This window comes from Eretmochelys imbricata, chromosome 5 (assembly GCF_965152235.1).
Source record: "Eretmochelys imbricata isolate rEreImb1 chromosome 5, rEreImb1.hap1, whole genome shotgun sequence".
NCBI lineage: Eukaryota > Metazoa > Chordata > Testudines > Cheloniidae > Eretmochelys > Eretmochelys imbricata.
The window spans coordinates 115612303-115625199 of record NC_135576.1 but is presented as its reverse complement, the minus strand read 5'-3'; the positions used below and the strand labels follow the sequence as shown (position 1 = coordinate 115625199).

At 41.0% G+C, this 12897-nt stretch overlaps 1 protein-coding gene across 6 annotated transcripts in view; it reads right to left on the bottom strand.

The window, feature by feature from the left end:
• Positions 1–12897, bottom strand: part of IFT74 (intraflagellar transport 74) — a 63636-nt gene that overhangs the window by 26982 nt on the left and 23757 nt on the right. For all 6 annotated transcript variants that reach the window (XM_077817737.1, XM_077817735.1, XM_077817739.1 and 3 more), the window contains 4 exons: positions 9562–9700; positions 8595–8657; positions 6665–6808; positions 5864–5904 (listed from right to left, as the gene is read on the bottom strand). In XM_077817737.1, the coding sequence (XP_077673863.1) occupies positions 5864–5904; positions 6665–6808; positions 8595–8657; positions 9562–9700 (387 nt within the window). The remainder of the gene's footprint in view (positions 1–5863; positions 5905–6664; positions 6809–8594; positions 8658–9561; positions 9701–12897) is intronic.

Sequence of the window (12897 nt, the reverse complement as noted above, 5' to 3'; positions counted from 1 at the left end):
TGTAAAGGGAGAAGAAAGTGTATCCCGATGACCAGATTGGTGCTATGCAAATGTCCAGGATTGGCATCTGCAGCAGGAATGCTGCTGAGGATATTTGCAATCTTGTAGAGTGGGCAGTCAGCTTGTCTGGAGGAGACATGCCTGCCAGATCATAACATGTGCCGATACAAGAAGTTATCCAAGATGAAATTCTCTGAGTGGAGATCGAAAGACCTTTCATTCTATCTGCTATGGCCATGAACAGTTAGGTGGATTGCCAGAATGGTTTGGTCCTGTCTATGCAGAATGCCAGTGCTTGTCTATTATGTGTAGTCATTGCTCATCCCTATTTGCATGTGGTTTGGGGTAAAATGCAGGCAAGTAAATTGACTGATATGAAAATTTGAAACTACTTTAGACAAAAACCTCAGATAAGGGCGTAAGCACACCTTATCTTTAAAGAAGACTGTGTATGGTGGTTTGGATATGAGGGTGCACAGTTTGGAGACCCCTCTGGCAGAAGTGATAGCATTAGGAAGATCACCTTCCAGGAAAGGTGTAGTATAAACAGCACATATAACCTCTAGAAAGAGGCTAAAATGGTGGTGTCATAAATTTAGCCAAAACTAAGTTCACATCCCAAGGGGAAACTGGCTCCCTTAGTTGAGAGTACAATCTTTCCAGGCCTTTAAGGAATCTAATTGTCATGTCATTAGAAAACATAGAACAGTTATCCAAGTGAGGGTGGAAGACTGATACTGCTGCCAGGTGAGCCTTGAGAGAGGAAATCGCTAGGCCTTGCTGTTTCAGGTGCAGGAGATAGTCAAGTATTTGTTGGATGGATGAATGAATCGGTGAGACTCTGGTTTGACAAGCCCAGATAGAGAAACGCTTCCATTTTGACAGACAGGTGGCCCTGGTGGAAGGCTTCGTGCTACCTAGTAAGTCCTAGTGAACTTGCTGCAAGCAAGCCTCCTCTTTGGGATTTAACCATGGAGCTTTCAGGCTGTTAAAAAAAGGGTTCACAGGTTTGGGAGAAGCAGTCAACTGTGGTCCAGAGAGACCAAATCTGGGTGCAAAGGGAGCAAGATTGGAGTTACCACTGAAAGGTCCAGTAGAGTGGAGAACCAGTGTTGGTGCGGCCATGCTGGGGCTATTAACGTTACCCAGGTATGGTTCTGCTTGCTCTTTAGTGGCACTCTGTGTAGAAGTGGGATTGGGGGAAAAGTTAAGAAAGCTTTCCCATCCAGGGTAGCAGAAAGGTGTCTGTGATGGAACCTGGACTGTGACTTTGTAGGGTGCAGAATTGGTGACATTTTCTGTAGTATTTGTTTGCAAATAGGGGACTGCCTAAATAGACCTAGTACTGAAAAATGCCTCTGGCTACATCGAGTGAAGAGACCATTCGTGGTGACTGGAGAAAGACCTGCTCAGGAGATCTGTTCCCTATCTGATCAGGTAAAACATTGCTGCAATGTTTTCTGGAAGGACAAGCAGGTTTCTTCCCCGATATGAGGTAGGAAAGCCTGACAGGCAAGACAAATGGCCCTGATCTCTCTGACATTTATACGAAGGGCAAGTTCTGTCGAGGACCAAAGACCCTGAGTTCAGAGCTCCAGGTGAGCTCCCCATCCTAGAGCCATCTTAGAGCCTGAGACCAGAGTCATTGATGGTTGAGGGCGCAGGAAGCACCCACACAAATGTTGATAGGATTCAACCACCAATTCAGCAAAATTAGAACCTGTGAAGGTACCATGAGCAAGTGTCCAGATGCAGACGGTTTGGTGAGTACACTGAGGCCAGCCACGTTTGAAGAGATCTGAAGTGCAGCCTGGCATGTTGTATTACATATGTGCATCAGGCCATGTGCCCTAGGAGTCTCATACAGTTTTGGACTGTTGTGATTGGATGAATCTTGAGTACTGTCATGAGAGATCGAATAGATTGGACTCTCGACTCTGGGAGGAGAGCTCTGGCCTGGGTAGAGTCCAACACAGCCCCTATAAATCCTATCCTCTGCAATGGGCAAAGGATAGATTCGTTTGCATTGATCAGCAGTCTTAAGGCCTTGAAGGCTGACTGAATAAGATGAACGCTGGATATAACCAGCAGTGCAAGTGGGCCAGTATGCCGTACTGGCAAGCTATTTATAGCTAGTACAATGTACCAGAAAGAGACAACAGCAGGAGGGCTGGGGGTTCTGCTCCTTTCCACACTGGTAGAGGTAGCGGGGAAAGGAGCAGAATGCTGGCAGCTCCATCGGCGGCTGTACTACCCCCAGTCCTGCCCCCCAGCCCTGTCTTCGGCGGGGCTGCTGCTGTAGTATGAGGAAGGATGGAGACATAGCTCCATGCGTGGAAGGGCAGGGGTGGGGCTGGGAGTTCTGCTCCTTTCCCCGCTGTGTCTCCCAGCAGGAAAGAAGCAGAACTCCCAGCCCTGCCCCCTGCCCTTCCACGGAGCGGCATCTCCATCTGTGTACCACAGCAGCAGCCCTGGCGGAGGAGAGGGCTGTGGGGGCAGGGCTGGGGGTTCTGCTCCTTTCCCCGCTGGGAGGGGCAGCAGTGGGGAAAGGAGCAGAATGCCGGCAGCTCCCCCAGCAGCTGTACCGCCGGCCCCCAGCCTCGCCACTGTCAGTCCTGTTTCCGGCACAGCAGCAGGAGGACAGAGCCTCCCTGCTCCCCACCCCAGGAAACATGGGATGGATGTGGGGAGGGGACATTGCTACCACAGCCAGACATTTTGTGTACACCCAAGGAGATGCAGATAGACTGAATGGAAGCACCATGGACTGGTAATGTGAGTACTCCACTACTAATCTGAGGAACTTTCTGTGCATTTGGTATATCGAAACATGAAAGTAGGGTGGCATATCAGTCTCTGGGATCCAGAGAGGGAATAATGGATGCCAGTGTGATCATGCAAAATGTAATCTTTTTGAGATAGCTGTTGAGCTGATGCAGGCCTAAAATAGGCCTGAGATCTCCCTTGGCTTCGGGATTAGAAAATAACAGGAGTAGAAACCTTTCCTTCTTAAATTCTGTGGAACTTCCTCTACGGCTCCCACATGAAGAAGAGATTCAACCTCCTGTACCAGACGTTCTTTGTGAGATGGGTCCCTGAAGAGCGATGGGGAGGGAAGGTGGGAAGGAAATACATTGGAAGGAATATCCCATTTCTACGGTGCTCAACACCCACAAGTCATAGTGCTGAGACCAAGCGCTGATAAAATGGGTAAGGCAGTTTGCAAACAAATGAATAATTGGATCTGGCATCCTGGGAACTGGTACGATGTCCTCAAGCTTCCCATCAAAATGCCTGCTTAGAACGCCCTGGATGTCTAGGTGAGGCAGGCACTAAAGCAGAGATAGAAAGAGAAGGTGGTCTATGCCTATAACCTCTAGTCTTCTTTCTCTGCAGGTCCTGTTGGACAGCTGAAGCAGAATATTGGAGGGGCCGCTGAGGCATGAAGTGCTTCCTGAAAGGGGCTAGGGTCTACAACCCCAGGGACTTTAATGTTGCCCTGAAGTCTTTTAACCCACGGATTAGCATGTCTGCTCCTAAAAAAGCAAGGATCCTTCAAAGGGCAGTTCCTGCACAATCTGTTAGACCTCCTGCGGGAGCTCAGAAGACTGCAGTCAGGAGCTCCTACGCATGTTTGTGGCTGCCACAGACCTCCTGACCCTGTTGGTGCCAGTATCTCCAGCACTACAAGAGTTGATGCTGTTGGTGCTGACAGACATGGAGCCTACAAATCCACTCAGTCCTACTTCTTGTTCAGCCAACCGCTAAGACAAACAAGTGTGTTTACATTTACAGGAGATAATGCTGCCTGCTTCTTATTTAAAACATCAAAGTGAAACATGAAAGTGAGAACAGACGTTCACATGGCACTTTTGTAGCTGGCATTGCAAGGTATTTAAATGCCAGGTATGCGAAACATTCATATGCCCCTTCATGCTTTGGCCACCATTCCAGAGGACATGCTTCCAGGCTGATGACACTTCTTAAAAAAATAATGCGCTAATTAAATTTGTGACTAAACTGCTTGGGGGAGAATTGTATGTGCCCTGTTTTATCTGCATTCTTCCATATATTTCATGTTATAACAGTCTCGGATGATGACCCAGCACATATTAAGCAGTGGAATAAATTGCCTAGGGAGGTTGTGGAATCTCCATCATTGGGGATTTTTAAGAGCAGGTTAGACAAACACCTGTCAGGGATGGTCTAGATAATACTTAGTCCCGCCTTGACTGTAGGGAACTGGACTAGATGATCTCTCAAGGTCCCTTCCAGTTCTATGATTCTGTATTGTTCATTTTAAGAATACTTTCGCTGCAGAATTCACAAAACACAAAAAAGGTACCAATGTGAAATTTCTAAAGATAGCTACAGCATTCGACCCAAGGTTTAAGAATCTGAAGTGCTTTCCAAAATCTGAGGTGTGGAGCATGCTTTCAGAAGTCTTAGAAGAGCATCACTCCAACGTGGAAACTACAGAACCCAAACAACCAAAAAAGAAAATCAACCTTCTGTTGGTAGCATCTAACTCAGATAATGAAAGTGAACATGTATCAGTCCACACTGCTTTGGATTATTATCGAACAGAACCCATCATCAGCATGGACGCATGTCCCCTCGAATAGTGCTTGAAGCATGAAGGGACATATGAATCTTTAGCGCATCCAGCATGTAAATATCTTGGGACACTGGCTACAGCAGTGCCATGAGAATGCCTGTTCTCACTTTCAGGTGACATTGTAAACAAGAAGTGGGCAGCATTAACTCCTGCAAATGTAAATAAACTTGTTTGTCTGAGCGATTTGCTGAACAAGAAGTAGGACTGAGTTTTCTTGCAGGCTCTAAAATTTTACATTGTTTTATTTTTGAATGCAGCTTTTTTTTATACATAATTCTACATGTGTAAGTTCAACTTTCATGATAAAGAGATTGCATTACAGTACTTGTATTAAGTGAATTGAAAAATACTATTTCTTTTGTTTTTTTACAGTGCAAATACTTGTAATCAAAAATAAATATAAAGTGAGCACCGTACACTTTGTATTCTGTGTTGTAAATGAAATCAATATATTTGAAAATGTAGAAAGCACTCAAAATATTTAAATAAATGGTATTCTATTATTGCTTAACAGTACGATTAATCGTACTATTAATCGCGATTAATTTTTTAAATTGCTTGACAGTCCTACTTTAAACAGTTTACCTACTGCATAAATATGGATTAGACAATATTTAACTTGTGATGTAGTAACAGGGCTTAACTGTACCAATAAATATTTGTATTAAAACAAGTTATGATATCAGTTTTAAATTATGGAAGCAAGCATAAAATTATTTATTTACGTCTCATGGACATTTGATTTATACAGCACATATCAACAGAGCAGCAAGCCAGTCAAATGTTTTAAACTCTGGAAAAACTGTTTAAAAATAATTTAGAACAAATTTTAAAAGGTCTCCAGGTTGAGATTACTCACTAAATTTAAACTCAGAGACTTTTTTAAAAAACAGCTGAGTTTCTAAAGTAAACGCAAGAGATCCTCAAATACAGTAGCTTTAGGAAGTATAAGCATAATACATATAAAGAATGCTTTAGTAACTTAATTTAATTAATTTTTACTGTAGATTCTTATTAACAACAACAGCTATAAGCAACACATTATTACTTTATAAATATTAACTAATTCTCACAGCAGGATAACAAACAGGATAAATGACTTGCTCAGCTCCACAGAGGAGAAGTTTGTGTGAGAACAAAAAGTAACGTTTGGCTCCTAATCCTATGTTCAGACACTTCTCTTACAATGTGCGGACCCACTGGCGGGAGCGGGGCTTATAAGAGCAATATAACATAAGTACTCACTGTCTTTCCATACTTGCTATTTCCTGGTTATCTTCTTTAACCTATAAAAATTAATAACAAATGTTTCAATACAGGGAATAAATTCAAAGACGAAAAAGAGAGAGACAATCTAAAAGATGTACAAAACCAAATGATTAACTCAGTTATGTTAGGAATGAAGGCTCAGCCTGCCAAAGGTCTGCTTTGAAATCATTTTTCTACAATGGTTGCTTTGTTGAATAAAAGATGCAATACTATCATTTAGTGGTGTCATCATTTCAGCTACCTCCCAGTGCTTCTCTTCTTTCCCCAATACATATTTTAAACTTTAATGCTCTATTTTATAGTCTAATCCTGCATCACTTACTCACATGAATACTTCTTATGCATGCAAACAGCTTCATTTAAGTTAATCAGACTGGTTATGTTAGTAGGAATTATTCACATCAGAAAAGTTTGCAAGGTCCGTAATTAATAAGACAGCTCATCTTTCCCAAACTTTTTAGTCGTGAGTTAGAAAGATATTAAATAAAATGAACCCAATTTCCCCACCCCCGAGTGCTCCCTTTCCATCCTAACATGCCCTCTAAACCGGTGTGAAGGGGACTAGAACAGGAGCTGCCTCTGCCAGTTTTACATTAGCTCAGAGCTCCATCCCACCAGATAATCTTAATCAGCCCCTTTGTGTTGCTCAAAGAGCAAAAAGGGCCAGAACCAAGGCAGAGAATCCAGCCCAGTATTTTAACATTGTCATTCTTTAAAAAATACTGAATTAAAAAAGCCTTGTAAACAAAAGATATAATAGTCATTTTGTTTTCCTGCCTGTTTCAGTAATCTCTCTCTTTCTTCCTGTGGCGATCCCATACTCTTGTCCTCAGCAATCATTTGATCCCGATGTTCCTCGAGCCCATGAAGTTTTTCATACATCTGCACTGCCTCTTGTTTTACCTGGGAATGTGCTATTTCCTGAGTAGAACAAACAAACAAACACTTACTGGTTAGATGCATTGCCAGTAGGTAAGAAATTGTTGCAGTGCTTATATTTTTATTTAGCAAAGTTCACATATTCAATAAAACAAGTTTATTTGGCAACTGTACAGTGAAGTACAAAGGACCACCCATATAATCTAGCTGTCTAGGATCTTGCCCTTAAGCATAGTTTCTGAGCATCTCAGTGCTATCTGAGTGCTTTATTAGGCTATGTCTTGCTATGAGGGTCTACCCTAATGGAGCTCCAAATTTACCAATTTCTGCTAATTTTACCAAAATTACAAATTTACATTTCTGCTCCTTCTTTGCTAGAAGATAATCTCTATTAAGGAACCGATATGGGGGAAGTGGCAGAAAGGCCTTGCATGGTCAAGACATTTTCACTATGATATCAAGCCACATGCACACATCAAAAGATCTAATATTTGAAGGGGTTGTCAAAATCTCTGTGCCACTAACCGATGAAAGTAAGAGAAGAGGAAATTACTTCATTGTAACTATTGTTTTCTGAGGATATATACTACATCATATCTATACTCTTGGGTGCATGTTCCTCTGTGAGATCAATGCAGGCAATCTTCAACTTCAGTGGTTGTGTGTATATTGGTTTGTGTGTGTGTAGCACAACCCCTGCTGTGGAATTTAGGCCGGTTCTTTCAAAGTGGGAGATGAAGGCTGACACACACATTAAAGAAGGCTGAGTCATAAGGAGAAATTGCAAACCTCTCAACTGTCTGGGGAGAAGAGTTTGTGAGTGATCTGATGTATATATTCAGAGAACAATTAAAAGTAATTCTCTGATTTCTAACATCACAAAAGAATACATCTGACAATGTTAAGGGTAACTGAAAAATAGAGTTTAGAAAGGAAACTTCAGCATAGCTATCCTGAATGCTGGAGTATCTAGTGGCAAAATATGTTCTGCTTTCTTTCTGAGGAGCAAATCCAAGGCAGCGGAAAACATGAAGGAAAGCCACAGGCCTACTACACACTTAAGTGACAGCACAGTATATATTCACCATGGGAAAAATTTAGCTCAGGCTAGGGAGTACAAGCAAGCCCTTGCATGCTACTTAAGTGCTAGGTTGCCTCTGCAGGAATGGGAGTGAAATTACCATGCAAGATGACCTTCAGAGGAGCACTGATACTAGATCAAAATAAGTGACTGTGGAGAGGACCACTGATTTGAGCTCATACACATATGTACAAAAACAAGGAGCCCTCGTGTTGGGGTTTGGAAGGACTGCATCTGCTGCTCCAACACATAGGCTAGAAAAGTGGCCACAGAAGGACAGTGTTACAGCCCTGATCTTGCTTGTTGATGGAATTCTATTCTCCCGGACGTTTGTTTAGATCCACACAAAATACCAATTACTCTAGTAGCATAAAGCGAGTGACTTTCTTAATACTTTCAAAAGTGATAGTTTACATCTATGATGTAATCACTAAGCTATATTTCACATGTATGATATACTAGCTGTGAAATACAGTTATCTGATTACCTGACATCTAGCAAAAACAAGTTATAAATCATAATTGGTGGAGTTTTGGCCCTATCTGCTAAAAATAAAATTATACAAATTAATGGCCTGAGTCCACACCACTAAAATAGATGCGAGCTTTGCCCTTATCTTCAATGGGTGCAGGATCAAGCCATTAAAGAGTTACAGAAAAAAATATATTGTGATTACTTTGTTGACAAGACTTCTTTTGCATTTACAAATATAAGTAGATTAGATTAGTTATTTATCTTCATACATACAGATCCTAGAGTGTCTTCCTTTATATTCAGTCCATCCAACTCCTGCTGTTGAGCATCTAATTCCTAAAGAAAACAAATATGAAAAGTTTAGGTAACAATTACCACTGGAGGAGGATTTACTTCCCTATTTTACAAATTTTATACTTGCAAATGCTGTAGAATGTTCAGTTGTTTTTATTAGGTATATGTGTGAATAGGTTAAGATACCTTCCTCCAAACAGCTCCAGGCAGAGCTTCACTGACTTTGCAGTACTGGGGTCTTTGTGAATAAGCTTCATATCATCGTTACTTGTATCTTGGTTATAATTATGAACCAGCGTCCCCTTTTTTAATTTGAAGGGAAAGTGTCCGTTGAAAAAATAATATATATATTTTAAAAATAGCCTCATCTCTTTTGTTAAACTGTAGGTTACTGACACTGAAAGAATTTTAAAAAACTAAGTTTAATTTTTGCAGTCATTTTCATTTATGTGAATGCCAGGCAGTTATTGTAGTGGACAAGGAATCAGAAATCTTGGGTTTTGCTCTCATCTCTGTCACTGACTTGCAATGTGACCTTGGGCAGGTCATTTAGGTCTGGATCCTGCATAGTTTATAGTTGTTCTTAATTTTACTCATGTGCTTAAAGTTAAGCATCTGTTCGCAGGATCACAGCCTTAACCTCTACACCTTTATTTCCCCCATCTGTAAAATGAGAATAATGATGGAGGAGAACGAGGACAATTTATCCTTTGTAAACCACATTGATATCTACAGGTGGAAAGTGCTAAGCATTATTTTGTTTCTAGTCAATTTCATTTTCTGATTTTCATGCACAAGCACAAAGTTGAAATGTTGGGGATAATGCTACCTGAAAGTTTCCTTTTAAATTAATCAGATCTTAAATTCTTCAGTATTCCAAACTATACAGTGGAAATCATGGAGCTAATTTCACATGCATCTTAGAAAACAATATGACAAAACCCACCTGCAACAGTTTTTCATTTGTAGCCTTCATCTCCATGTATTTAGCTTGATTTTCCTGAGACATATTTTTTATTATGTCATCAGCTACTTGTTTTTCACGCTCAATATCTTCTTCCACTGCTTGAATTAACTTTTCTTTGCTGTAATGACAGAGGAAAGTAAGAGTATTTTTGTAACTAGTACTAGATACTAGTTATCCTTTTTATTTATAAAACAAAGAGATGCTCATTCCATGCTTTGTACCCCCGAAACAATGTAATTTCACACAAAAAATATACAACTAACTTCTTTCCCCAGAATAAAATAAATATATTCCAGCCGATAAAATAAGTGCACCATTACTGTAGATTTTTTACTTGAAATATATATATGATACACATTGTATAACACTGGACTTGATTCTTCTGTCCTTACACAAGTTTAACTCACTGAAATCAATGTGAATTTTGAACACAAAACAACTTTAGGATCAAACCTATCATAAAGTAATTTTTTGAATGTTGACATACCATGCAATGTTCCCCCTAAATAAAGAGGGATTATGTGACAGATCTAAGCTACTACCAGAGATAGTTACTTCAATTACATCACCATTATATACAAATTAGCAAACTAAAAATATGAGGCTTGCAAACCATGAATTTTCATTTAAAAATGTGCACATCTGTAAAGATCTACAGATTTTACATATCTGATTACTAGATTCCATTTACACAATAAACCTCTTTTCTTATAAGTTTCTTTAATTGACCACAACTCATGCTGTGTAAGCTCCTGCAATATTTTAACTTGATTTCTCCTATGTGATCAGAAATTATGAGGCCTAAACATATCATTACCAGACTTCCTTATTGGCTGTAGATCCAAATAAACCTGAGATGACCATGAGAAATTGCTCAACCTAGTCAATCTTTTGCTAAGGAAGTTCTAGTCTTTTTATTTATTTATTTTTAGCTACCTGCCTGTTCACTGAGTACAAAGGTTGCAAACAAAGTAAAGTGCTGTTGCAACATATTACTTCTTTTTAATGCACAGGAAACACACAACTATACATATGATCTCTCAGAAAAAATAGAAAGGTAAGATACTTTATAGAATTTTTTTATGAAACCAATTTAATAACTTAAGTGTGTGGGAAAATACTTGGTTTGTATAATTTGGCTGTCCGATTGGAAATGGATCATACATTAAAGACGCTCTGGGTTCCTCAATCAATATGAACTCTTCACAAGCCAACCTACTGCATTATGCTTTGTTAGAAGATTAGAAAACAACCTGAGTCTTTTGGAAAGGAAAGATTTTCTGATTTTATAAACTACATTTCTTCCCAATTTACTCTTGAAAAATGCATATTTTATTGTTTTTTAACTAAATGTAGGAAGTGTAAAGGAACACATCCCTGTGAAATGAAAAATGCCATTTATGAAACATTTTCAAAGAAAGCACCTATGGGCTCAGATCTTAGGAGAATGTCAAGATATTAATGATGTACTGCCAGCCTGAGCTTTTTGCAAAATGACTAATTTAAAAAAAAATCTATTTTCTAATAGATCATCCTTCAAATAGTACAGGGGTGGCCAATCTGAGTCAGAGAAGGAGCCAGAATTTACCAACGTACATTGCCACAGAAATACATCAGCAGCCCCCCTCAGCTCCCCCACCCCAGCTCCCAGCACCTCCCGCCCACTGGCAGCCCTGCCGATCACTGCCTCTCCCTCCCTCCCCGCACCTCCCGATCAGCTGTTTCTAGGCAAGCAGGAAGCTCTGGGGAGGGGTGGGGGAGGGCATGGCGGGCTCAGGGGAAGGGGTGGGAAAGGGTGGGGTGGGGGCAGGGCCTGTGGCAGAACCAGGAGTTGGGCAGTGAGCACCCTCTGGCACATTGGAAAGTTGGCGCATATAGCTCCAGCGTCGGGCCTATACAAGGAGCCGCATATTAACTTCTGAAGAGCCACATGTTGCTCCGGAGCCACAGGTTGGCCACCCCTGAAATAGTATTTGTTGATTTTTTTTTTATAATTCTTTAAAAATTTTTATGAACATCTTTCTGCTCTTATGCTGATGTTTATATGGGTCTTTTCATTGTGACAGAAACTGACCGATTGACTACACAAGGAAAATTTTTCGACAGCTCAAAATTGATTTTGAGTTTACAGTGTCCCTTTAATTCAGATATACTGAACTTTGCATAATTTTCACCATTTAGCAACTTGTAAAGATTTGTTTCCCCTTCTTAAATTGCAAGAATATTCTGAGTCAAGATTGCTTTAATAGCCTGCCCTCCCTAGGTGTGGAGAGAAACCCACAAATCTCAGGTATGCTGCAGTGATGGGTGACAGGGGATGGATCACCTGATGATTACCTGTTCTGTTCAGTCCCTCTGAAGCACCTGGCATTGGCCACTGTCGGAAGACAGGATACTGGGCTAGATGGACCTTTGGTCTAACCTAGTATGCCGTTCTTATATTCTTATGATAACTGAAAGTTTCTATACAGCAGTATAGGATGTCCGGGGCCTCCTGGGGGGCTGTGAGCAGGTTTTAGAGGATCCACCAATTATGACCAATGTTAAGACTAATTAGGGCAGAAAGCCAAAGCCCCGCTGCACAGGACTGTAGCCCACGGCCCCGAACCCTGCCGCCTGGGGCTGAAGCTGAAGCCTAAGCAATTTAGCTTTGCAGGGGCTCCCTGTCATGTGCACTCCCAGGCAATTGCCCTGCTTGCTACCCCCTAACGCTGGCCCTGGCTTTTATATGCAGAAAAACAGTTGTGGCATAGTTGGGACATGGACTTTTTATAGCATGTTGTGGGGGGCCTCAGAAAGAAAATGGTTGAGAACCCTTGCTATAGAGCATGTGGAGTGAATCCAGCAGATGTACATTTCCAACAACAGTGGAGATACACAACTGGCTGGAGCAATCCCAATCTTCCTGAGGGGACAGATTGAGGGAGGCAGGCAAGCAACTAGCTAGGTTTGGCCAGCAGGCCACACCTGTAAAATAGATCATAAGTATTATTTGAGATAAAGAGCTATAAGCCAATGTGCCCAGCAAACCAAGTTTGTCAATGGCTAGGCCTGCTATCATGGTACGAGATTGGCTAAGTCTTCCTTTTACTAGTTTTGAGAAGAATTGAGACCTAGCTTTAAGAAGAAATTTTGATGCTGGAAAGTCTCTTGGGGTATGTCTACACTGCAGACCAGTGCGCTAAAAATAACTTTGAAAACATTAGAATCATAGGACTGGAAGGGACCTCTTATTCATCTATTTTCTAAGGTAAAGCTGTTTTCAGTCTCTCTTCATATGAGTTTTTCCATACCTCTTAACTTTCTGAACTCCCT